The 27,087-nt window shown below is 35.4% G+C and overlaps 2 protein-coding genes across 4 annotated transcripts in view; one reads left to right on the forward strand and one right to left on the reverse strand.

Annotated features, from left to right (window-relative positions):
• The window catches only part of LOC122400835 (neuronal calcium sensor 2), a 162,626-nt gene that overhangs the window by 8,801 nt on the left and 126,738 nt on the right, over positions 1-27,087 (forward strand). The window contains exon 1 of one of the 3 annotated variants that reach the window (XM_043402513.1): positions 20,688-20,703. The exons of the other annotated variants lie outside the window; for them this stretch is intronic. The gene's annotated coding sequence lies outside the window, so the exon portion shown is untranslated. Of the gene's footprint in view, positions 1-20,687; positions 20,704-27,087 lie in introns of those variants that run through there. 3 annotated transcript variants of the gene reach the window in all.
• On the reverse strand, positions 5,937-7,520 carry LOC122400833. The gene has a single exon (XM_043402508.1). It carries the CDS (start codon positions 7,246-7,248, stop codon positions 6,529-6,531), a length of 720 nt encoding a protein of 239 aa, XP_043258443.1. The 5' UTR covers positions 7,249-7,520; the 3' UTR covers positions 5,937-6,528.

Below are 27,087 nucleotides of genomic sequence, written 5' to 3' on the forward strand. Positions count from 1 at the left end.
ATTTTATAGGGTTCTTCTCATTTTACGGGGTCAAGGAACAACTTTTCGAATATTTTTGGAATTTCCATATATTCTCCATCAAAATATGCGTAGTTTGCCTTTTTAAACATTAAAATCGTCCAATCCTTTCAGAAGTTATGATGTTTTAAAGATTTGCATGAAATTTTAGGGTGACATTTCTGGCCTCAAATTATATTTTCGGTGAGGAATTTTTTTCTCGAAAGTGTATTGGATTTCGGGGGTATGTGTATTGACTAAAAATGATTGCAATTGATCCCTACAACTAAAAATAATTTTTTCAGAATGATTTGAAATTTTTTAATTTTGTCGAAAAATTTATCCATTTATTGAATTTTTTTCTCGGAAGTGGATAGAATTTCGAAGGTATGTTTATTAACAAAAAATGATTATAATTGACCCCTGTAACCAAAAATAATTTTTCCAGAACGATTTGAAATTTTTTAATTTAATTTTTTAATAACTTTTTAACGAGACTCAATCAACAAATTGATATTCTTGATTTTCGTCTTATTTTGGCCTCCAGAATACCCCATTAAAATTTTTCCCAGTGGTGGCCGAAACCCTGTATAATTACCAACGTTTTTGTTGATAACTTTGCAACGAAACAATGAACAACAGTTGAACCTTTTAAAGGATAGTTGAGAGGATGTCCTCTAACGTGTGTCAAGGGCTTTGGAGTCGTTTCCCCTATATTCTGTATAATTAGCTGGACAAATAATATCTGAAATCATTGGAATAACTCAAACACTAACACTTATTGCACGTCTGGTTTGTCCTTGTTTTCGAGTACGAGTTTCGCGTCTCAGGAAAGTTTTCGATGAATTAAGTTAGTATAGTTAATTTCACTAGACTGTTTACAAACAGAATTGGATTTCTTACGTACGGCCTTGTTGACTATTCAGTAAACACCAAATACGTCACGTTTTTATGAGTCATTTCAGTTTATTCTATTGATAAGAGTATTAAGTGTCAAGAGCTTTCGTAGCACTTGGCGTTTTAAGTGATAACGACAAGTTATTCTAATCGAGAAATGGTCAACAGGGATTGTCATCTACAAGTTTGACTATCGTCTGAAAATTTTTGTGTAGATAAAAGACTATTGGGAATATCGAATTTTGTTTTGTTAATATATAATTCAATTTTGTCATCTTAATAGTAGCGTATTAAATTAATAAAAGTGATTAAGTTTACATTTCGAAGTTTGTTTTGAAAATTATTATTTGTACAGTGTCAACGAGATTCGAACCATAAAAAATAGAAGAAACATTATGGGAAAAAATAGGAAGAATATTTTTACATTTATAATACATTTCTTATTTTTAAGGCCAGTCGTCTTTTCAAGATTTTTTCAAATAAAATCTTCTCGAATAATCGAACGTTAACAATATATGCTGCGTGCAATATTTTCCGTAAAAGTATTCGTTCGATGCAAGAAATTGCACGATTGCTTACGTTCATCAGTTTTCATCACACTTTAGGAAAAAAACGACCAGATCGAAAGTAACGAGTGTTTTGTCCAGACCGAAGACGATCAGCCTTCGAGTACACAAAATCAATAAAGAAACTCTGTTACTCGAAACTACGCTTGGATAATTTTTTCGTCACGTAAAATGCGTAAAATGGAATTAATACGATTTTCGAAAGCGTCACGTTGGTTCTAGAATTTCTGTGACCCAGTTGCACTTTTGCAAATATACGTTTAACAGTGGTTGTGTTGCAGATTGCGGTGAATACGAATCTCTTAGAAACGGTCTTTCTGCACTTTGCACTTTCTAAAAGCTCAAGGTATAGAAAGATGGTAACGATCCAACGGACGATATATTGTGCAGCGATTGCTAAATAGTTACACAATCCTCTCCACGAAATCTGTGAATCAACCATTTTGGCACTACGTATTTCGCACCGCGACATCGCTGCAGACCTTGTTTTGATTGTTCTTAGTTTTTACGTTAATTAACCCATTTACGTCCAAAGTGAAAATTTAAGATCTCGTGTAAAGGACGAATTCCAAACGATAAACCTAAAAAGATCGTCTCCGAGGCCATAAACAATAGTACTTACTGATTATTACCTTATCAACGAGGACTGCAATTTACAAACGCATATCTACCAAGTTGTTCTTTTAGATATACGAAACATGGATGAATATTTTTTTAAGACAGAATACAAGGTGTTTGACCATCCATAGGAAAAATATTAATGGAAGATTCTAGAGAATATCAATTTGTTGATGGAGGCTTCGTTAAAAAGTTATTAAAAAATTAAGTTAAAAAATTTTAAATCATTCGCGGAAAAATTATTTTCGGTTGCGGGGGTCAATTACAATTATTTTTTATGAATAGACATACCCCCGAAATCCTACTCACTTTCGAGAGAAAAATTCAAAAGGTTATGAAATTTTTCGACGAAATTAAAAAATTTCAAATAGTTCTGGAAAAATTATTTTCGGTTGAGGGGTTCAATTATAATCATTTTTGGTGAATAGACATACCCTTGATATCCTACCCATTTTCGAGAGAAAAATTCAAAAGGTTATGAAATTTTCCGACGAAATTAAAAAATTTCAAATAGTTCTGGAAAAATTATTTTCGGTTGAGGGGTTCAATTATAATCATTTTTGGTGAACAAACGTACCCCGAATTCCTACTCAGTTTCGAGAAAAAAATTCCTTACCGAAAATATAATTTCTGACCAGTAATATCTGTAGGAATTTTCATGTGAATCTTTAAAACATCATAATTTCTGAACGGATTGGACGATTTTAATCTTTCAAAAAGCAAACAACGCGTATTTTGATGAAGAATATGTAGGAATTCTAAAAACATCCGAAAAGTTGATCTTTAATCCCGGAAAATAAGAAAAAACCCATATAACTGGTCCAATTTTCAAACAGCCATAACTCCTACAACAATGAATATATTTCAGTCAAACTTTTTTCAGAAGTAGAACTCTTGGGTGCCTACAAAAAAGTGTTAAACAACTTTTTTGTCGAGCGACAAGTAAAATGACTTAAAATGAAAAACTTATTTTTAAGAAAAATTGACTTAAATTTTTCGACGACAAAAAAAAAATATCAAATCGTTCTAGAAAAATTATTTTCGGTTGCGAGGGTTAATTACAATCATTTTTGGTCATTAGACCTACCCTCGAGATCCTACCCATTTTCGAGAAAAAAATTCGAGGTATGAAATTTTTCGACAAAATTAAAAAATTCCAAATCGTTCTAGAAAAATTATTTTCGTTTGCGAGGGTTAATTACAATCATTTTTGGTCATTAGACCTACCCTCGAGATCCTACCCATTTTCGAGAAAAAAATTCGAGGTATGAAATTTTTCGACAAAATTAAAAAATTCCAAATCGTTCTAGAAAAATTATTTTCGGTTGCGAGGGTTAATTACAATCATTTTTGGTCATTAGACCTACCCTCGAGATCCTACCCATTTTCGAGAAAAAAATTCGAGGTATGAAATTTTTCGACAAAATTAAAAAATTCCAAATCGTTCTAGAAAAATTATTTTCGGTTGCGAGGGTTAATTACAATCATTTTTGGTCATTAGACCTACCCCCAAAATCCTACCCACTTTCTAGACAAAAATTCGGAACGGGCGGAACTTTAAGCGTTAATAACTTTTTAACGAAGCCTCCATCAAGAAATTAATATTCTTGATTTTCGTCTTATTTTGGCTTCTAGAATTTCCCATTAAAATTTTTCCCAGGGTTGTCTGAACACCCTGTACACATATAGAACAATGCATAAATGGGTTAATGGATCGAAATCAAACATTTTATAATACTATTCCTTTCGCTCCACTCACGGTGGATTAAAGAATGGATTAAAAGACTGGAACATATGCAAATTTATTGAAAGACGTTACCCTAAGTGATAACATCGATTATTCAAATTACTCTCGGTACGAAGAATCCAGTTCTCGAGCACCTTGAATATCTCCGTTGTTTTTGATGACCTTTTTACACGGAGAAACGTTAAGGGAGGAAAATGTTATACGGAAAAAAACATTTTTCATAATTTAAAAAATTGTTTTCCTTCGACCTTTCGTACTTCTATCGTAAAAACGTAGAAACGAAATTAATAACTGAAAACATTGTTATGATATAACGGATCCGTGCAGACGAGTGCCAAACCGGGGCGTTCGTGGTTCCTCAATATTTATGCGATTATTTTGTACGGATCCTCGGAAATAAAACTACCCGAACAACGGTTTTAGTTCCGTCATGTTGGTTTTTCCGCATTGCGCCTCGATTCGAGGCGGTCGTATTTTTCCTTTCAATTTCACCGTTCGCGCGTCGAATTATATACGAAATATTTTCCAAAAATAACAAAAAAACGGTTCGAACGAACTGGAAACGTCACTTGTTTCGAGTTTAGTCGACGATTACCGTATCTGAGGTGCATCCCGTTTTCAGTTAAAATCATTTTCGCCAAGAGTTAACGAATCCGAGCGACCTGATTCGTCTCTTTGTTGCTCGAATCCTCTTTGTCGACATTATCACGAGACATAGTTTCCTCGTAATTATACTCCTGTTCGGAGAGATTCCCGTGAAACACGTTGCGTGTGCGCTCACGCAGAGAGCAAGGCACCTGCGTCCCCATCTATCAATTTTCTTTAAGCCCATTTGCAATAAAAATCCATGTGTATTCGCGCGAATCGTCAAACGGAAAAGAAACGGATTTCATGTGAAAAATACAGAGGTCTCGTATTTATAAAAACATGGTTAATTGTCGGTTCTCAGAAAGGCACAGGCCTAATGCTTTGTATCTTACCGAATGCAGAAAAGATAAATAAAAATAATACGAGAAATTTATTTATTTTGTATTTTTTGTTAATGGAACATTTACTAATATATTTGTCAGGGTTTTCTGATTATTTGTTAGGTTTTTTATATTTACGTATTTAACGAGTGACAATCACTCTGTTAATAGTAGGTTAAAACTAACTATATCGTGTTTGGTCTTATTTTAATCGGGAAATTTTCAAAAGTACATTGGCAAAAGTTTCATTTAAAAAAGAAACAAAAATAAAAAAGTTTCATTTTTGCATTATAGTATGTACTATGCCGATATTCGAGCTCAAATTAGGTTACACTGCTCTACGTTGAGTTTTTTTAGTGTGTCAGAAGTGTTTTTCATATTTGCATATTTAATGTGTGACAATCATTCTGTTAATAGTAGGTTAAAACTAACTATATCGTGTTTGGTCTTATTTTGATCGAAAAACTTTCACAAGTACATTGGCAAAAGTTTCATTTAAAAAAGAAACAAAAATAAAAAAGTTTCATTTTTGCATTATAGTAAGTACTATAGATTTTCTCGCCGATATTCGAGCCCAGATTAGGTTACGCTGCTCTACGTAGAGCTTCTTTAGTGTGTCAAGTCCCCTCTCAGTAGTGGGGATACCCTTCACTTATCCAATCGAAAATGACTTACAGTTATCCAAGCATTACTGTACATCAATTCAAAAAATACAACTTCGACTGTTTCATGAAATAAATTTTAAGCGTTTTTAAAGTCTAAAGTTTCAAGAATAATTTAAAACCTCGTGGATTGTTTATTTCTTCATCATTTTTATTAACTATGTCTCTTTGTCAGACCTCGTTTCGAAATAGAGAGGAAACCTTATCTGTCGTCGTAGTCTCCGTTAAGCTCTGAACAAATTGACCAGATTTATAACAGAGCATTGGTGTAATTAACTATACAAAGTCATTATCGTCGTATCGAGCAACTGCATAAACCTGGCACCGTCCGAATTCGCGGGAAAAGAGAAAAGGCTGCTCTCGAGTGAATGTAAACGCAAAAATACTTTGCATGAAAAGCAGCAATTAAGCCTGTTGATTAGGCTTGGAGATTCGAGCGCGGACAATTTATTGAAGCGGTGCCAAAATAATGAGTGGATTAAGGGGTAAAACCACTCTAGAGGCAGAAAAAAAGACCTAAATTTGACAATTTATTTTGGGAGTGTGACAAACGGAATAGAATTTCTTTTCAGAGGGTTTATTTAACACATATTGAAGTACGAAAAACAATTTTTTTACTTTCATTTTCATACAAAATGGCGGCGACAGAGCCCGTCATCGAAAACAGCTTTTTTAAAAACACCGCCATGGGAGGACGAATTTCTCGCCATGTATGAGTCCTGGAACAAAAAACCAAAAAAATTTATAATCTATATACAATTGGCTTTGGAAGTACGTAGGGGTTTTTCTTTTAATCGATTTTTGTGGAAGTAGTGCACTTTTTAAGAAATGAATCGGTTTTTTGCCCTAAAAATGAGCATTGAATTGCTTATAAAAAAAAAAGTTTACATTCAATCAAAAAACGGCTACGTACTTCCAAAGAGAATATTGTTGTGAAGCTACTGTAAAAATTTCAAATCGATCCATGCAATAGTCACCGAGAAATCTGTCCTCCCAATTTGAAAAAAGTGGTTGCGAGAAAAACGCGTTTAAAGTTTTATGAAGACTTTAATCCTTGAAATTTTCGTTTACCTCTAATCTGCAATGCCTGCACCATACATTTGGCCATCCAGGTCGATGTTCGCCTCCTCCTCTGCCTTCCTAGATTCTTTTATGGATGTTCGGGCCTTTTTTGCGGCATCGCTAAGCGATCTCTCGGAAAAGTCGATGCGGCGCATGTCGGTTTCCACGCAGAAGTTATAACAGTTCGGCCCAATTGTCATATCCAAATTCTTCATAAGCCTCATGATAGCTGATAGGCCGTCATTATATATGCCTACACTAATATAAACTGCCGTGTCAAGAACGTGTTTGCCGCTGGAAGTCGATTTCGGAGCCATTGACCAGACTGTGGCGTTGAAGCTCTCGTTGCTATTTTGCGTAAAGCCGCCGATACAACGACAAAGCAGTTTGTCACCGCTTAATTCGCCATAAATTGGAGAAATCGCTTCGTAAACTTCTTGAGATAGAGGTGGTTTATGCGTATGGTCTGATCCAGTAGCCTGTGCCTTCTGCCATGAACACCATGAGTTTTCTCCGCGCGGGCATTTGTCGTGTTTCGGTTCATCGTCAGTCGACAATTTGTGGTCTAGCGTCGCGTAGATTTCATTACGCATTTTTTCAACGGAATGATGATTTCGACGTATTGCTAGACCATAATAAATTGACAACTCGTCAATTAATTTGCCTGTTAGCTTGCCTTTTCCTCCAAGGCCTTTTGTCTTTTTTTTTAAATTGCGAAGGCGAGTACCCATTCGCTTTTGCACATGATCAATGCATTCTTTCTTATTAATTGTAAACTTTCCATAGGCCTGTGAATCTAAGATGGCTTTAAACTTATTATTTCAAAAGGTAAAAGAAGTACAAAAGCGATGAATCACAGCGCGCCCTGTGAGTGCTCAACGCGCGCTCTGAGACGCTGCGGCAAAATCGATAATTGAACCTTTTGAAATTTGTTTTCCACTATAAATCAAATGGCATACTGTTTCTATGCCCCTAAAGTATCGTTTAAGCCAAAAAAAAAAAAATCGATTTTTTGAAAATCCTAGAGTGGTTTTACCCCTTAATTCTGCGGTTTGTTTGAGGGCTCGGTGAAGAACCAGTTCAAGTCTAATTCTTGGCCTCCTCGCCGGATAAGGCTCCAGTAGTACAGAGCCGTTGATACGTAATAAGAATAATAAGCTGGCAGGTTGAAAAACGTGTTCAGTCGGGACAGGTCAATGATTTCGACTCGCGCGTAATAGTTTCTCACGTACACACGGTCTGTTTGACGGTACATTGTTGAAAAGTCTGAGCATTCGCGGACGCTCGTGGTGATTACCAATATGGCCGACCAATGACGTCAACGGGACGACGATCAAGCGACAGATTAGGCGCGAAAAGGCAGCTCGACTCGCCTCGTTCGAGCAACTGCCATTATTCTACATCAGCAGGATCCCAAGATATTTGTCAGTAAAATGGAAAAGAATCTTTTTGTATCATTTCTATAGTTTTCCTTGCAGAATTGAGCGTGCTTAAAATTATAATCTGCAACTGATCGGTAACAAATCTTCTCCATTTTCAAGTTTTCGTCCATACAGGGCATTTTGCTTTTAAATAGTTAATGAAAAATAGTTACGCGGATTAATTGATTATGCCAGTCCCATATAAGGTGTCTTTGAGTGTTATTTTTCATTTTCTCTAGCTTTGAGGCACTTACACTGAAACTTTTCGTATTTTTTTGTGTGCCTCATTTTAAGTGAGGGGGCACATGAGTTGCAATCCTTAAAATATATATTTTTTGGCGCCAGATACCAGAGATATTTTTCTAATACAATTTTCTTTTTTTTATTTGATTTTTATTAAGGTTGCTTCAACTTGGAACGTCATTTACAACTTCAGTTACTATTTACATTTATATAAATACAATCTAGTAGATTAATATGCTTTAAAAAGTTTGCTACATTACAATATGACTCGTTATCTTGTTATTCTTCTTGTTTCTTAACATTCTTCGAAACCAGATGGTGATGGCTTCAATGCAACGAATACTGTAATTTTAATAATGTTAGAATATTTAAAAATACACAACATATAATTTATCAACTTACTGTTTGAATTTAAAATGATTCACATTGTATTAGATTAATTATTATTTTCAATTCTATCAGTAATATCATAATGCTATAGTAACACAAGATGGTATATAATTATTTTCTTAACCATTTGAATAATTGTAACAGTGAAACTTAGAAATTATTTGAATTTCCGAAAATCTTGGCGAAATTCGAGTCGAATAATAGGGATTCTAAAATCTGAGGTTGATTTTCGTATCTCGTCCGGCGAAGATAAAGCACACAAAGAAAATGTCAGAGATCACGCCCTGTCGGAAAAGGAGGAGGGGTCCTATTTGTTCTTATTAACTGAAGAATTGCGAGGCGAATAGATATATCTAACTCTCTAATTAAGAACGGATAATATTAGGTGAGGTCTGTGTTTGAGGAAAGCGAAGTGGTTTCACACGAATGCTACGTACTTACGTATCTATTCAATTCGTCCTTAATATGCATCTTTTGAAACGATTCCGCGACCTCGGGACATATTCGTAATCGCACAATAGAATCGAAAAATTATATGAAACGCGCTGCACATTTTACCGATGAATGTATCACCTATCGTATGTATCTTTTTCTCGACGAGAAATCAGAATAAACTGGAGAAAGATCTGCGCGCAAATACGACGTTGACCATAAAAGTTTACACTTATTAATATCAGGATACGTTCTTCCCAAATTTTTCAATAAATTAAAACTGTACGTAATATGCAAAGAATTTTGTTATGAAAATGTGTTATTTGGAATCCTTTTCTATACACATAAGATTGCAATGAACAACGATTGAAAACTAATTACCCGAACAAGACATTAAAAAAGTAATAAAGAAGAAAGATTATTTTTATTTTTCGAAACGCGTGGGACTAAATATAAATTACTGAACATTTCAATTAATGTGAAATTGAAGTTTCAAGGTCTTCGTCGGGTACCGTGGTAACATAAATAATTTAATTTCATTGCTATAAGCTGTGCTACCCTTTACCTAACGCCTGCTGCACGTGTTCCGTTAAATAAGGCAGCGTGTAATTATTTTTATAATTATTTATACTTACTACCTTGACCTTTTTCTTCAATGGGAAGGCGATACAGCGGAGGAAGACTGCTTTATCCCTTGTGTTACAAGGTTGTTTATTAGGTAAACATGTAACATATATGCAGTCTTATACGCACAGGATCGTACAAATTTAATGAGCAGATCAATAACAGAAATTATAAATCACTCGAGAAAACGATGAATTAAATGAATTAATATTTAAAGATAATAAAATATAGATCAATTATTTTATTACTCTATTATTCTCTGGAATGAATAATTTCGCTGTCAATACAATCTTGTATATACAGCGATGCTTCGCTAACTGCGAGTCGTGTTCGATTGGATAAGTGAAAGGTAGTCATCCCCGCTACTGAGAGGGGGCTCCCCTTGACACACACGAACCTTAACGTCGAGTAGTGTAACCTGATCTGGGCCCGAAAGGTGAAACTTTTACCAATTTATTTGCGAGAGTTTTCCGATTAAAATAAGACCAAACACGATATAATTTGTTTTCAACCTACTTCTAATAAAACATAAAATCGTGTCAAATACGATTAAATACGCAAGTACGATCCAAATTATATCGTGTTTGGTCTTATTTTAATCAGAAAAATCTCACGAATATATTAGTAAATGTTCCATTAACAAAGAATAAAAAATGAAATAAATTTTACGTTGTGTTATTCTTATTTATCCTTCGTTCGTTGTTCTTTTCTACGTTTCCTTTCTACGTGTGATACAAAGCCAAAGTAGCTCGCTTTGTGCCTTTCTGGGAACTGAAAATTAACCGTGCATTTATAACTGCAAGACTTCGATCTCGTGTTTCTTTTCACTATACATGTACATATATATTTTCACAAATAATTCATTTTCATTGTTAAAACATATTTAAATTCAGTATGTTTACTTTTTGTTAGTTAAGAATGACGAGAAACAAGCTGATCAGAATGTTCAGCCACTTAGGTCGCTATAAGCTCGCACGATACGGTGCAGAATGAATCGTTGGTTAATCCGGAAACGTCTTGGTCTACATACAAGTAATTAATCGCGTGTTTACCTGAGATATCATTAATCCTAAATAGATATCGTAACGTATCTAAAGGATGGCGCGTTTAATACGAGAACAATTGCGTACTGTCGCTTGGAACAAACGAGAAGCAAGTATAATGCAAACGAGCCCCTACTCTTTAGTTTTCGAATTCTTAAACCAGAAACTTATTTCTTTACAGTTATTTGGGTCATCGCTGAAGATGGTACAGAGTTAGGACCGAAACCTATTTACGGTCGTAAATACGCATACCCATTCTGAATGTTGCATACTGACATATTCTTCAACCAGTCTCTCCGTCGAAATCAATACTACCAGGAAGGTACTTGGGTACTTTCTTGGCTAAGTTTATTTTACCTCGTGCATAAAATACAAGTTGCCTTTAGATATAAATTATTGTCCTTGCACGGATTAAAAAAGCCACCCAGGGAAATACTATTTTCAAATCTGTTGGCTCGTCCGTTACATCATTAGCATGCTTTTTCTTTGAGATTCTGGCTTCTTTTGAAGCGAAAAGCTCATCCACTCGGTGCTCGTGTCAATGGCGCGAAGTTCAACTTCAATTTGCAACACTCTCGTCAAATCGAGCTACCGTGTTCTTTCGCCATTTTCATTTTTCTAGTCCGTTTCTTTATCATAGAGGATAATGTAAAATATTTGAAAATAATTTTTTGCTCTTTCCAGAGTCGATTAACATTGTTTCTACCACGTATCAATGTTGACTAAATGCACGTAACTGTGGAAACAATTGTTAACCGTTAATTACGTTATTTTTAATTTTATATTATAATTTTAAAAAGTGTCTTTCTACGATTCGTTAAGATGTTAACATGTTAAATTAAACACACGCTTAACGTATTCTTTTGGGACAATGCAATCCATAGTGCAACGTACCAAGAAATTTCTTTGTGATAACGTCGCTGAATAAGTACCGTCCTTCTTATTCGATAAGATTGTTCTGAGAATGTTATATTTTTACCGATAGCAGAAACAGGCTTTCCTGCTTTCACTTTTGTTACAGCATTAACCAATGTCTCTCCTGTATGTTTCGATTTTATAATAAGTTTCGTATCCTGGAATTTAATTTAATAAAATCCATAGTGACACTTCGTGCAATTGTTTTCTCTTTTGATATAACGCGGATGCTTAACTGATCAACTTCCTCCTTTCCTGGATTGCGTTATCACGCCGAACGTATGATTTAGTTCGATTGGATTCGCGCACGGTTTCGTTCCCAGTTATCTGTAACAATAATAAACATTTCGCGAAGTTTTCTGTGTATCTTTGCCGGATGTTGTATAGATCGGTAGCGTTTTTAAGAAGTAGTGTATTCAGTTCTGACTTGGCCAGAGACAATTGATTACGTTATGATTTCCGGCACACACGATGACGCACGAAAACTGATTTGTAGTACGGAGAGTATCCGTCAACGGACAGTCCATTAAAACTGCGTTCTTTCGTTGTTGAAAACGATAACAAAAATACAAACGTGGCGAAATAAATACGGCTAGTAAAGAGACGGAATTAATTTTACGCTCATAATATAATTTAATTATTGCACGAATTTAATGTAGGTTCTTACGGTGCATAATATGGCGCAAAAAAAAGATTTCACTATAGTCATTTTTATATTTACTTTGACGTTTATATGTCTTAATTAATTAGAGGGGTATATCTTATGGTTGATTTTCCATTTATTATTATGATTTTTTCAAATAAATTTTGTTTATTTATTGTTTTACGAAACTATATGCGGGAGAGTATAACTACTTTTTTCTCTATTAATTCAAAAAGGCGTCTGGAGATCTCTTTAAGTCAATTTACAATAGAAAATTTATTCGAAACTACAGTATTTAATTACAAATAAATTTTCTCTATTATTTAGCAATTCTTTTTACGAATATAAAATCATTTAATAATAATTTAACTATACGATTAAAATATTAAGTCCTGTGTGTTGAGAATAACTTATTTTAAATTAATTTGCAATAGAAAATTTATTCGAATTTAAATATTTCCAACCACAGTATTTAATTACAAATATATTTTCTCTATTATCTAGTAATGTTTTGATGAATATAAAACCATTTAATTTAATTTCAAATTTTATTTCATTACACGATTAAATTATGGCTTCTTTGAAAAGTGCTTGAAAATCGTCACAATGTCCCACAGATTTTTTATCGAATTTTGAGTATGCTGGCCACTTCAATAAATTAACATTAAATGTTTGGAACCGTGTTTGCTCGATTTTTATGTATCGGAGTATTATCTCGTTGGCACCTGGCTATCTAATCTTATTAAACCCTTTATTTAGACTTTTGTTTGGGCACCATTCAGAATCAAGATAGAATATATCACGGAATTATGAATGATAGAAACCGAGCCACCTTGCCAATTCGTCGAGTGCTACGTATTCAGATTGTTGTGATCGTGTAAATTGTTTAGGACCCTGTCGTGAAATCTGGAACGGTGCCATAATTTCGACGGCAATAATGTCCGTCTGGCAGGCTTCTAAAACTTCCAGTGATTTACTTCGCTCTTCTTAGCGACGATTTATCCACCGTTGAATTGATATCTTGTCGATAAATTGCCAATCGGGGATGATGCCACGGTTCCGACGCATTATTTCCGGTGTGGACTTCAAATAGTCTCGTCGCTACGTACGTTGTAACCTTAACTCGACCGACATTTTACGTTCATCATATTTATCAGTTCATGGTTCGATCATTTTTAATAAATAAAATTTCTATTACACACACGTCACGTGTGCAAAACATTTATTTTATTCGCCCAAATTCGGTCCAACAAGCAAGTATTTAAAAGGATAGTCGTTCCTTTCCATCTTTGCATTTGATCTGCGAAATATTCCGAGGAAAAGAAAATCAATTAGTGGTAATTTTAAATAAAATAGGTCACGACAAACATTACATGAAATATGTCCAACCATGTTAAATACTTTAAATATCTGGAACTAAAGTTAAGTGTACTAAAAACCGTGGAAACTTTCAAGGATGACCCAACGTTCCGCCAACTTAGGAAATTTGGTTCCGGTTAACGTTGGAGGGTTGGACTTTCTGGAAATCGGCTCGCTAGGGACTTGGTTTATATATAGAATCTTTAATCGATGAAAGAACATTCGTCAACGGGGAACAACTAAACGAAAGCGCCAAGAAATACTTGATACCAACTCAGCTTCTTAACAATGCGCCTTTAGTATGCAGAGTCTCGCTCGATTTCTCATTCTCTATCTTGATCGCTACCGTGGCGCGTTGCTTGATGAAGATTTTCTGTGATACGAGGCGTGGGGTTTACACCAAATCGATAAGGATCGCGAACTGCTGGCTCGAACAGCTCGCGAAATGTCTTTCATAGGCGTAGGATCGGTTTATTATTAATTCAAAAAATCCCTAGGGTAGTTTAACTTTGTTTCCTAAAAGAGAGCGGCCTACAGTTTGTCAGAGTTAAGTTTGGGGCTTCAGTTATCATTTCTTTCCTTAATTCTGGGCATTCACAAATGATACTCGTCTTAGGTGTCTCACATGCAGATACAATGTACATATTCCCTATTTTACCAGTGACTTTAGAGCCTATATATTTGTCGGTTCCTACCTTATCGACCTCCTCCCTTTCCCCTAGGCTAGTTATAAAGACGAGACCTACCTTATCTGCAGATAGGAACTTGCTTATTTTCATTTGTTCTGTTTTATCGATTGTATTAGTATGTTGTGCCTTTTAGATGATTTTTTCTTTAGTTATTAATCCTTTCTTGCCTTTTTCAGTATACATCTTCTCCCTGACCAGCTTATTAATAACATAAGTAGGGGTTAAGAGTCTAACTAGGATGTTCTTGTCCCATATACTTTTCTTGATTAATACATTATTTGATATTAATAGCACGACGAATTAATTATACGAGTAGACCTTTCACCTTATGGAATTTTGTGGCCCAATCTGACTGCCATACCGATCTAAAAATTCAGAGGTGATTTTAGCGTCCTCTTCAAATGGATGGCGGTCAGTTGAGAAACTATTCACTGAATTAGTATTGATAGGCAAACAGTTGTAGTATTACGTAAATGCATGTGAGTTGACTATGGAAGAGATTAAAATTCATTTCTGAATCTGTCGGTAACGTTGTGAATGACACGAAAATGGTAATGGGGTTTCGAGACCCCATAAAAATGGGCCGAAAAAATACGTTGGGTGAAAGGTGTACTCGTATACCTCGCCTGTGACAATACTCTAGAATCTTTGATGAATCAATGAGAATCAAATCTAACCTAGTGAAGAAGCTCTATATTTATGTTGACTAGACTGCGGATGTTTATGCATTTATGGGAAATTTTAATCCTCAAAAAACTACAGAATGCATTTAATATGCAAAAATATAAGAAATACTTAAAGTAAGATACGAATTATTATATTTAGGGGTTGTGACAGCCCTCTGCGAAGCTTCCGTTTCATTAATTTTATTAATAAAAATGTGAATTTGCATAAAGATCCGCAGTCTAATGATGACCTATGCAAGGCGGATGGCAGCCAATTTGCTAATATTATTTAGTTTTTAATTAATAATTGCATTACCCAGCTAAGATTGATACGATTATTAATTAAATGCTAAATAATATTACCCAGGTCTCACCACGTGGAGGTTGCTGCGAATGGAGACCCACCCTCACTGATTCCCAACCACCCTCCATTAATAAAAACCTTCTGTGATTAACGATCGTTGGTCGAAGAAGAAACAAACAAAAGTGCTAGCAATGAAAGATGCACAACCAACGGAGAGAGTTGAAAGAGTTTTCAAAAGAATTTGTCTTCAAACAAAAATAACCTGCCTAACATAGTGCCTAACCAAACACCTGCCTAATTATAAATCTAAATTCGTTTATTATATCAAGTAACAATTCTAAATTCGCAGCCATTAGCTCGGTGTTACCCACGATAGAAAAGATTTTTTATCATGGGTAACACCGATTACCAGGTCTCACCACGTGGAGGTTGCTGCGAGTGGAGACCCGAAGGAAGATAGATGGAATCAATGTTCCATCGATCTCCCTTTTACCTTCCAAGTAATTATTTCGTTTAAAAAGGGGTGAAGCTATATTGTGGGATACGCGACGCGATGCTGAACCGTACAGCAGATCTTCGGATCGAATCGAGACTGCCCTTGGTAGATAGATTTCTATTTCTAGAAATCGATCTATCATGGGCAGACAATTAGATCTTTCGGACAAATTGGACGGCCGACCACATGTTTCAATCGATGAAACAGCGGTGATCGAAGCGAAAAACGAGAGAACGAGTCGAGAGAAGCAATTTGTTAAATAATTACTTGGCAATATTGGGAGACGTATACAATAGAGACTTAAGATTAACGTCGAAGCTCAAGTTTAGTCAAGTTAAAGCTAAAATTCGGACGATAGAAGGAAACAAAGTTCCCCTTGGATGTTCTGATTTAGTTGTACCAAGCAATTATTTGGTTAAAAAGAGGGACGAAGCTAATTTGAGGGACACGCGACGCTGAACCGTGCAGCGAATCCGAGGATCGAACCTACTGCCCTTGCTAAACTAGATCTCTATAATATAACGGACGTTATCTGCGACTCCGAATCGAAGGTCTCCATTTCTCCAATGCAACCCGCCGGGAGCCCGAAGGACTCGACTTAAGTTGTCTGACATAGAGAGAGTACCTGAAACAGTGTCGACTTCCGCTGGAACGTATGCGTTTCCGCAGAATACGGAAACTCCACACCTTCCAGCAGAGTACCATTTTCCCTCGATCGAGCTATCAAGGGAAGGCGATTCGATCTTTCGGACCAGATACACGGCCGATCACATGTTTCAATCGATGAAACAGTGGCGATCGAAGCTAGGAACGAGGGAACGAGCGAGAGAAAAGCTACTTATTGAATAATTGCTTGGTAGGACGCGGAGACACGTATAATAAAGAAATCTTCGACGTTAATTTTAAAACTCACGACGAAGCTTAAATCTAATAGACTAAGAATTATATGTCCCTTGGCGGTTGTGACATCTTCCCTCGATGTCTTTGCAATTGATCTGTAATAGATCTTAAAACAAAAACACAGACCTATATTAGTGTCATATTAAAGAAACTAAGCAATTAGTGGACTGATGTATCGAAGAATGTAGTGGAGTAGATGCGAATTTATAAGTTGGAGAAGCTATGAAATTTAGAAATATTCATACCTAAAGAAACGTTATCTTCCCAGATAACGATTCAACACATTTTATGCAACAAGTAGTTTCTTATTAGGTAAAATTCTATTATCACATATGTAGCTAAAACGTCGAAACAATTTCACAGATAACGTCAAAAAGAAAGTATCAAACAATTGAACAAAGAATCTCTGTGAAATGTTACAAGAATTCGAGTAATAACACAAAATTGAAAATCATATTCCCATCGATGTCATCAAAATTCACGAAATATTGTAGGAAAAAAGATGAAAATGAACCAACACGGTAGTTCATTACCATTTTCACTTGATGCTGATGTCAAAAGTCGAAAAAGACGAAAGAAACGTCCATAATAATGAATAGAATCGAAACAATTTCACAGATAACGTCAAAAAGAAAGTATCAAACAATTGGACAAAGTATCTCAGTGAAATTTTACGGGAATTCGAGTAATAACTCAAAATTGAAAATCATATTTCCATCGATGTCATCAAAATTCACGGAATATTGTAGGAACAAATATGAAAATGAACCAACACGGTAGTTCATTACCATTTTCACTTGATGCTGATGTCAAAAGTCGAAAAAGACGAAAGAAACGTCCATAATAATGAATAGAATCGAAACAATTTCACAGATAACGTCAAAAAGAAAGTATCAAACAATTGGACAAAGTATCTCAGTGAAATTTTACGGGAATTCGAGTAATAACTCAAAATTGAAAATCATATTTCCATCGATGTCATCAAAATTCACGGAATATTGTAGGAACAAATATGAAAATGAACCAACACGGTAGTTCATTACCATTTTCACTTGATGCTGATGTCAAAAGTCGAAAAAGACGAAAGAAACGTCCATAATAATGAATAGAATCGAAACAATTTCACAGATAACGTCAAAAAGAAAGTATCAAACAATTGGACAAAGTATCTCAGTGAAATTTTACGGGAATTCGAGTAATAACTCAAAATTGAAAATCATATTTCCATCGATGTCATCAAAATTCACGGAATATTGTAGGAACAAATATGAAAATGAACCAACACGGTAGTTCATTACCATTTTCACTTGATGCTGATGTCAAAAGTCGAAAAAGACGAAAGAAACGTCCATAATAATGAATAGAATCGAAACAATTTCACAGATAACGTCAAAAAGAAAGTATCAAACAATTGAACACAGTATTTCAGTGAAATTTTACGGGAATTCGAGTAATAACACAAAATTTAAAATCATATTCCCATCGATGTCATTAAAATTCACGGAATATTGTAGTAACAAATATGAAAATGAACCAACACGGTAGTTCATTACCATTTTCATTTGATGTTGATGTCAAAAGTCAAAAAAGATGAAAGAAACATCCATAATAATGAATAGAATCGTAACAATTTCACAGATAACGTCAAAAAGAAAGTACCAAACAATTGACCAAAGTATCTCAGTGTAATTTTACGAGAATTTGAGTAATAATACAAAATTGAAAATCATATTCCCATCGATGTCATTAAAATTTACGAAATATTGTAGGAACAAATATGAAAATGAACCAACACGGTAGTTCATTACCATTTTCACTTGATGTTGATGTCAAAAGTCGAAAAACACGAAAGAAACATCCATAATAATGAATAGACAGACAAAATCCAATTGACACAGTACAATCAAATAAAAAAAACAAACAAATTTTGTACTAATACATATAAATGAGTGGAATGGACTTACTACTTGTTGACACATAGTTACACGCGGTATTTCAGCACTGGTCAGTAGTGGTCAGTAGTGGTCAACAGTTCCCTCGAGTCCTCACGAGTGGTCAGTCTTGGTCACTAGTGGTCACTACTGGTCAGTATTGGTCCCCAGAGCTCGCCAGTAGTCAGTAGTGGTCAGTAGAAGTGGAACGCAGACCTCCGACGTTCCGCCACGTCCGCCAGCCCAGAGGAGAAAGAGAGGGAGAGAGAGTTTGTCACCGGCAGTGAGCCTCAGGCAGAAGAGGTAAAGGGGTGGGGATGACCGTCCTTGGCGTGTTCACCAATCAATTAACAGTTAACCGTGCCTTTGACCGAAAAATGAATATTCTACGCAAAATGGTATTAAAAACAATTATTTATACAACCCAAGCTATCGAGCATTATTTTAACTATTGACAGATGTTAATTAATAATTATTGCAAACAATAGGTATGAAAATATGGACAAATTCGAGGAGACTGAAAGTTTCTTTGAATTTCTGTCGAGAACCAAGGTCGTACATCACATATTCATTTCTTCGACCTTCTGTCTTTTATACGATACTTTCTTTTGTATAAGTTTCCATTTTTCATTTCTTATCAGTAAATTGTACATGCATCACTAAAATCGCAAAACGATATGTTGCAACGCCCAACAAAACGCATATTAATGCATACGAAGAGAAGTTGTGTATTTTGGATCGTAAATTTGGAAAATATTCAAGCATCGAGGGGTTTAATCTCGAAACATGCGAGAACAATTGTCGTGTCGGTCAATTGGAACGTTTTAAAAATATTAAAACAATATTAATCGTTCTGAAAAAATTATTTTTAGCTGCGGGGGTCAATTACAATGATTTTTGGTGAATAGACATACCCCTGAAATCCTACGCATTTTCGAGAAAAAAATTCGAATAAGTGGGCAAATTTTTCGACAAAAATTAAAAAATTTCAAATCGTTCTAAAAAAATTATTTTTAGTTGCAAGGGTCAATTATAATCATTTTTGGTTAATAAACATACCCTCGAAACCCTATTCACTTCCGAGAAAAAAATTCAATAAATGGATAAATTTTTCGACAAAATTAAAAAATTTCAAATCGTTCTAAAAAAATTATATTTAGTTGCAAGGGTCAATTACAATTATATTTTGTCAATACACATACCCCTGAAATCCTATGCACTTTCGAGAAAAAAATTCTTTGGTGAAAATATAATGTCAGGCCAGGAATGGTTCTCCGAAATTTCATAACTTCTGAACGGATTGAACGATTTTAATGTTTAAAAATGCAAGCGACGCGTATTTTGGTGAAGAATATATAGAAATTCTAAGAATGTTTGAAGAGTTGTTTCTTAACCCCATACAGAGAGAAAACCTCCATAAAATTGGTCCGATAAAATACATTAGATGTAAGGTCTCTACTCGTAAACTTCGTCTGTGCTATTAGAAAGAATCTGCATCTTTACACGATTTTTTTATAAAAGGGTGCACCAGGATTGTTCTATATAAGCATAAAGTCTACCCACTGAAAATCCACGATGACAAATTTGAGGGGTTGTTTGCGGAGAAAGGGTTACCGTGAACATTATCAGCATAATTACCCACGCATTCATGTTCACAGACTCTTTTATGTCTAGACCACCATGATCCGGGGATCACGAGCATGTTAATTTAACCCCTGGTCATCCAACACCAAGGGGTAAATTCTGGTAATCCCAGAATTACCAACCCTCTCAACATTTCACTGGGGGAAGGGCATTTAAACGACCCGATCTTGACTTCAAGTACTATTGCATGCAAGGACGCATTCTTTTGGATCTTTTCTACTTGGCTAAAGCCTATATTATTCCAGAAACTAGATCTATGGGGAGGGGGAAAGAATTGACTTTCAAAATGACTCGTTTTAGTTCATTTTTTCCCTCTCTTTTTCAACATTTTTGTGTTTCCACTTCGCAATTATTCTTTCCTCTTTGAAACTTTTCAGCCTTTCTTTACTCGTTTTCTCTTTTCTCTTTCTAGATATCGTTGCTTGGCGCACGATGCTCACGATACCGTCGCTCGAAGCACGCAAGCTATGCGCGGATTGTTTTCATAGTAAGTAACAATTTAACGTTGAATATATCTCGAATATCTGGCTACATAGTTTCGAGTACAAAATATGTGTCGCGTAAATATACTCTGTAGCAATAAAGTTCTTGTAGTAATGGAATAGTAATGATATCCTTGACGATATTTGGTAATAGATTATTCTGATCTGTTAGAACAGCTCCGATAACACTGGAAATAACACATGATTAATTTTCTAATTCAGGAATCGATCGTTAAATATTGAATAACTTTTTTCACACAACTCTGCAAAAACTTGCTAGAACCGTTCACTCTCACTTAGCAGACTTTATTCTTTTTTACCCCTGCAAACTTTTTATTTCAGTATCATGATGTTCTGATTTAATAATAACAATATTAAGTGACAATGATAATACACGAACTCGTAAAAATAAAGAATGACAGTAAGCAAAGAGTTTAGAGACGCAAAAACGAAAACGTTCGATCAGAAACTTTACGCTGGAAGGTAAAATAACGAAATTCAGATTTGGGTCAAAATGGACGCGGGCGTCCGCCATTCGGTCGCCAAGACGGTCCGTCGCCCGAAGGTTAAAAACGAATGAACATTAGATACGTGAAGCTCCAATCTGGAACCCACGTCCCTCTTCAAACTCTAGATTCTTGGCAAATTATTAAAGTCTTAAAAATCTTGAGAAGATCCGAGTAAATGTAATTTGAATTAAGGAAATATTAGATTATGCGTTCGATCGTTACACAATCTTAGATCCACTTAGCATCCCCTTCGTTGCAAGACAACATGGCGACCTAATTCCCTGGTTGCCAACTTAATGACCAAAATAGATACACTTTAAATTATCTAAAATGCGTTCAATTGTTAGGCACTGTCTGGCAATGACGCTTAACGAAGGATTAATCATCCTGTGTTCTTCCATGTAATTTATCGAGTACTCTTTTAATCTAATCGTTGGATGTTTCTAGTAGTGTTTCAGATCAGTTGGCATCTTTTCTTCTGCGTGGGCCATTCCGCGCCAAATCGATCACTCTTGCATCTCGAAATCAGGAATTTTCACACTAAAACATGTTACAGTCCATTTGAAATTTAACAATCCCTTCAGGTTTACAATCTTTATCAATTTGTACAGAATGTTTTTCTTTCTAATTAAGAAATCTTTCAGAGGGGGGCCTTTACGAAGCTTTAACGAAGTCTTCCTTTTCTATTTCAATCACTTTAAATGGATTCTGTGGCCTACTTTTTCGAATTAATTCAGCCCACTTCAATGGAGAGTACGCAGCTTCATTTTTTTAATTAAACAGAAATCTTTATTGCGCGGCATAAACGCGCGCCATGGAAATAGAAATTCATATTTAACGAAACCAAAGTGTCTTCCTTTACTTGTACAAATTGCTGGTTTAACCGCAGGTTAAGAAGCCAGAGTGGACCAGCTTTCCTTTAAGCATTTGTTTGCCTGCGATGTTATGGAATTTTAATATGTTTCTGCTTTAGACGGGATAAATTCCACAGCGCTACAAAGTGGTAAAACAAAGTGGATGCTGCATTGCAGGAGCAATTTCATGGTGTAACAAACAGAAATAGATGTACCCCTTTATCACCGAGCTCATAAAACCAAATAACCGTCCAAATGGTTGCGCTGAAGGCATGATAAAATAACGCATAGTTGAATTTATTGTTAAAGCAAATAGAACTGTGGATAAGTTTTCGGTTTATTGCAAGAAGCTGTTCTATTTGGAACCCTTTTGGTTTCTTACATGGGAATTACAAGTTCTGTGTTTTAGTTAAATAAGATTTTCCATATTGACCAGTTACATATTGAATAGTAAGGATAGTTTTAATTAGGAAGATCAAATTTTCTCAAATAATCAATATTATTTGACATTAATGTCTGCAAGTACTTGCAGCAATTTTAGAACAATTTTAGAGATAGACAACAAATTATAGGTCTTTCGCCTGAAGATGACCAACCTTGACGATATTGAATATTTTCATGGTAAAATAGCTATTGCTTCGATGCTTTAAATTTTCACTGAGGGGTACAATAAATTTTACAATTTAAAAAAACGCTTTTCGTCAGCCTTTTTGGAATTTCCGACCAACACGATGGGATCGACGATTGAAGCTAGAACATTGCAATCCCGTTGTACTATTGCCAGGTTATTAAGTTCGAATGTCATCGGATGCAACCTGAACGACTTCATCGAATTGCTATTGCAACAGTCGATGACTCGAGCAATCGACGGAAAAGGGTAATGCAGTGGTATTGGGATATAACTACACCTTTCGTCATTCTTGACGCAAGCAACATACGTCATCGCAATTTATTTTTCCCATTAGGTTATTTTCCCAACCAAACGTCGGGACTGTGATACCACAGACGAGGTATACGAGTAGACCTTTCACCTTCTGGACTCTCGTGGCCCAATCTGGGCGGTCAGTTGAGAAACTACTCACTGAATTAGTTGAGTTGACTATGGAAGGAATTGAAATTCATTTCTAAATCTGAAAATGATAACAGAGCTCTAGAGCCCCATAAAAATGGGCCGAGAAAATACATTGGGTGAAAGGTGTACTCGTATACCTCGCCTGTGACAATACTCTAGAATCTTTGATGAATCAATGAGAATCAAAATTAACCTAGCGAAGAAGCTCTATATTTACGATGATATATACAAAGCGGATCGTAGTCAATTTGCTAATATTATTTAGTTTTTAATTAATAATTGCATTACCCAGCTAAGAGTGATACGATTATTAATTGAACGGTAAATAATATTACCCAGGTCTCACCACGTGGAGGTTGCTGCGAGTGGAGACTCAAATCAAAGTTCCATCGATTTCCCTTTTACATTCTTACAAGCTAGATTACTAAACTAAAGAGATAGAAGGAAGCAATGTTCCTTCGATCTTCTAGTTTAGTTGTACCAAGTAATTATTTCGTTTAAAAAGGGATGAAGCTAAATTGAGGGAGACGCGATGTCGATCAGCAGTGATCGACGCAAGGAACGAGATTTGACCTGTTTTTTTTTAAATAATACTTCTACGTAAAATCCACCCTCAAAGTAAGGCTAACATTTAATCGAGTATCTCGCAAACTATTAGAAATATATGACTGACGTAAACGGATGAATTTTGTATTTTTTTTTTTTCTGCCAAATTTAACTATACAGTTTGATGATTGGTAGAAAAGCGGTCATACATTTTTTTTAGAACTCGGGATAAATCCGCGGGAGGAATATAACCGATGGTTCCTTTTTACCTAGGGATATTTTCGTCGCTTCTCCGTCGGTAAATTCGTTCCCTTCCATATCTGACGCGCTTAGACTGCCATCTGTGAATCGAAATGTGCAGCGCGACGATCGAAGATCAGCTGACGGCGATTCGAGACGACGGGTTTACCCGTTATACATTTATTCTGACAAGCACGGTTAGATGGCACGGCTTACTCTAAACGCGCGTGGAATTCACTGAAGCTACATGACACAATATGTCACAAACGTCACAATATCTCATATGCCTTCGTAGACGGCAGTTGAAGTCAATTTGGCACGGGGAACTGCTGTCATCGATCAAAATAATACTGTTAAGTGTGGTTTCAATCCCATTGAAAGTTGTAGTGGTCGATTCGATACTTGGAGGTATCGATAACCATCGAAATCTTTGATACTTAGTGTCGATTTTCGATATCAATATTTTGAAATGAATTCCGAAATACTTTACAACAGCGACATTTATTATAATTGTATATTATTATTGAAACAATGTAATAAAGTTTTGTAATTATTGTTAATACGTCACTAATATATTTTATTCGCTTGTTACAATAGTATCGATGGGGAATTTATTTATTCGTTATTAATCCATCTGTAATATTTATGGTTTAAATATTCATACAGATTGAACTGATAAGCACAAGTCATTATAGATAGGATTAGATCAGGACACGCCAAACTGACTCGTATATTTCGAATAATAGTCCTCCTATTATGCGTGACGTCTGCTACTCAAGCCTATCAATGAACCATTTAATTAACGAATGCCAGAAATACGCTCGAGAAAGAAGAAAACTCGATATCGAGGGCAAACTCATTGATTTATCACATCGATGACATATCGGGAAAATATAATTAATGTCATATATTTTCGTGCTTATTAATGAGAAAACAAATTGATATTTGTGTGTGTTTACGTGCGTTGCAGCCATGCATTAACAAATTTTTATATACGTAACAACAAATATTTGTTCGTATAATAATTCTTCTGTTATTCCAAATATTTTGTTTTCGACCTATTTCTCCAGTTTCAAAGCTCTTTTTCGTTTCTTTTTTTTTTATGACGATATCGTTACGTCTTTTGATGCGATTATGAACATAATTATACACTTCCTCGTCGATCGTTATGCCCATAATTATTTACAAAGTTGACTGAAAACGCAGGAAGTCAAAAAGGTTCCATTGTTTTCTTGAACGATTATCTGAGACATGTTTTGCGTAAATCATTTACCGTGAGATCGTCATAAATAGATTTAATTACCTTGTTTAAACGTGAACTCAACGATAAGTTTAAATGCGTCTGTAAAGTGATTTTAACTTTCAATATTTACATGGTGAAAATTTACCAAGCTTAAACATTACGTGATTTACGTTGCTTTTATTGGAGTAGGGCGAAAGTGATTGTGTTCACATGCTAATTACTAACGTAATAATGAATTTACTTTGTTTATCACGGGATCGAATTCTACGGATCTATTATGTAATATAATTTCATTCTATAAATGATTTTTTGAACTGCCATCAACAGTCAAAAAGTTTCATTTTATTTTTCCAAACAAGTAATTCAACATAAACGAATATTATAAAATGTCAACTAATTCATTGCCTCCTTGTTTCGTTCGATAATTCCCCGAGTTTTAACATCTGTTTGTAGTGCTTGGAAGAGGCTCCCTTTGACCAGTTAATCAAAGGCAGAGCAATTAGCTCTATTGAATGCACGCAATACATTTTCGGTACACAGTCAACCAACACAGATATAACTATCGTCTAGTCAGACACCTATTCACGTAGGTCATACTTCGTTTGAAAAAATGCTATAAAAACCGAGTAGCGCATGAAAGAAAGAATCGCTGAGCATTTCGTGCGGAAAATATCCTTTGGAATGGAAAAAGACTAATGAATAGGGTCTTCCTGATGAAAATATCAAAGACAGCTATACAATAATTATTCTTTCAGGATTTTCCCCGTTTCTTGAGGATTCAGTTGATCATTATATTCAGTGAGGATTAAAAAATTTCAAATCGTTCTGAAAATATTATTTTTGGTCACAGGGGTCAATTAGAATCATTTTTGGCGAATAATAGACATACCCTCGAAATCCTACGTATTTTTGAGAAAAAAATTCGAATAGGTGGACAAATTTTTCGGCGAAATTAGAAAATTTCAAATCGTTCTAAAAAAATTATTTTTCGTCGCAGGGGTCGATTACAATCATTTTTGGTGAATAGACATACCCTCGAAATCCTACGTATTTCTGAGAAAAAAAATCGAATAGATGGACAAATTTTTCGGCGAAATTAGAAAATTTCAAATCGTTCTAAAAAAATTATTTTTCGTCGCAGGGGTCAATTAGAATCATTTTTGGTGAATAATAGACATACCCTCGAAATCCTACGTAGTTTTGAGAAAAAAATTCTTTACCGAAAATATAATCTGTGGCCAGAAATGGTTCCCCGAAATTTCATGCGTATGTTTAAAAAATCATAACTTCTGGAGGGATTGAAGGATTTTAATGTTTTAAAATGCAAACAATGTATATTAATGGAGCTCTAGGGGAATTTGGACGTTAATAACTCATTAACGAAGCCTCAGTTAACAAATTACAGTCTTCGACCGATCACTAGTGGGCCCCAGAACGCTCCTATCTCGTTTCCACTTCTTTTCCCCTGCTATCCCCCTCAATTTCTACCTACAACAGCAAGTCCCGTCCCACAAAGACTTTTCGTTCAATCTACATCAGAATTTACTTAGTCTTAAGTACTTCAAACTGGGATATGTCCTGATAATCAGTGAGTTTCTCCGCACACTGTAGTGCAAAGTTCTCAATGGCGATTATATTCTAACTTGCAAGCTCCGTGTATGCCAGACTGGTCGGTGCAAAGCCTTTCGAAAGCTTTCCACTATCTCAGGCGGGGCAGTGCGCAAGTTGACATATTCAAATCGCAACTCACGCAGCAAACCTTAGCTGCACGATATGGTAGCTACCCATTGCGGGCACGATATGATCCAATCTCATCGACTGGCTCAGAGGACTAGGAACTAAGCACTCCTGTCACCCAAGGGCTTGGGGAAGGACTGGGGAATACTCATCCCTGTCACGTTCTCTGCCCATCCCCATGATGCCAT

This window comes from Colletes gigas, unplaced genomic scaffold (genome assembly GCF_013123115.1).
Source record: "Colletes gigas isolate AHSC1104 unplaced genomic scaffold, ASM1312311v1 Colletes_gigas_Sc00020, whole genome shotgun sequence".
Classification (NCBI taxonomy): domain Eukaryota; kingdom Metazoa; phylum Arthropoda; class Insecta; order Hymenoptera; family Colletidae; genus Colletes; species Colletes gigas.

Excerpts from the sequence above, each read along its gene's own strand:
- LOC122400833 (XM_043402508.1), bottom strand. The coding sequence starts at position 7,248 with ATGGGTACTCGCCTTCGCAATTTAAAAAAAAAGACAAAAGGCCTTGGA.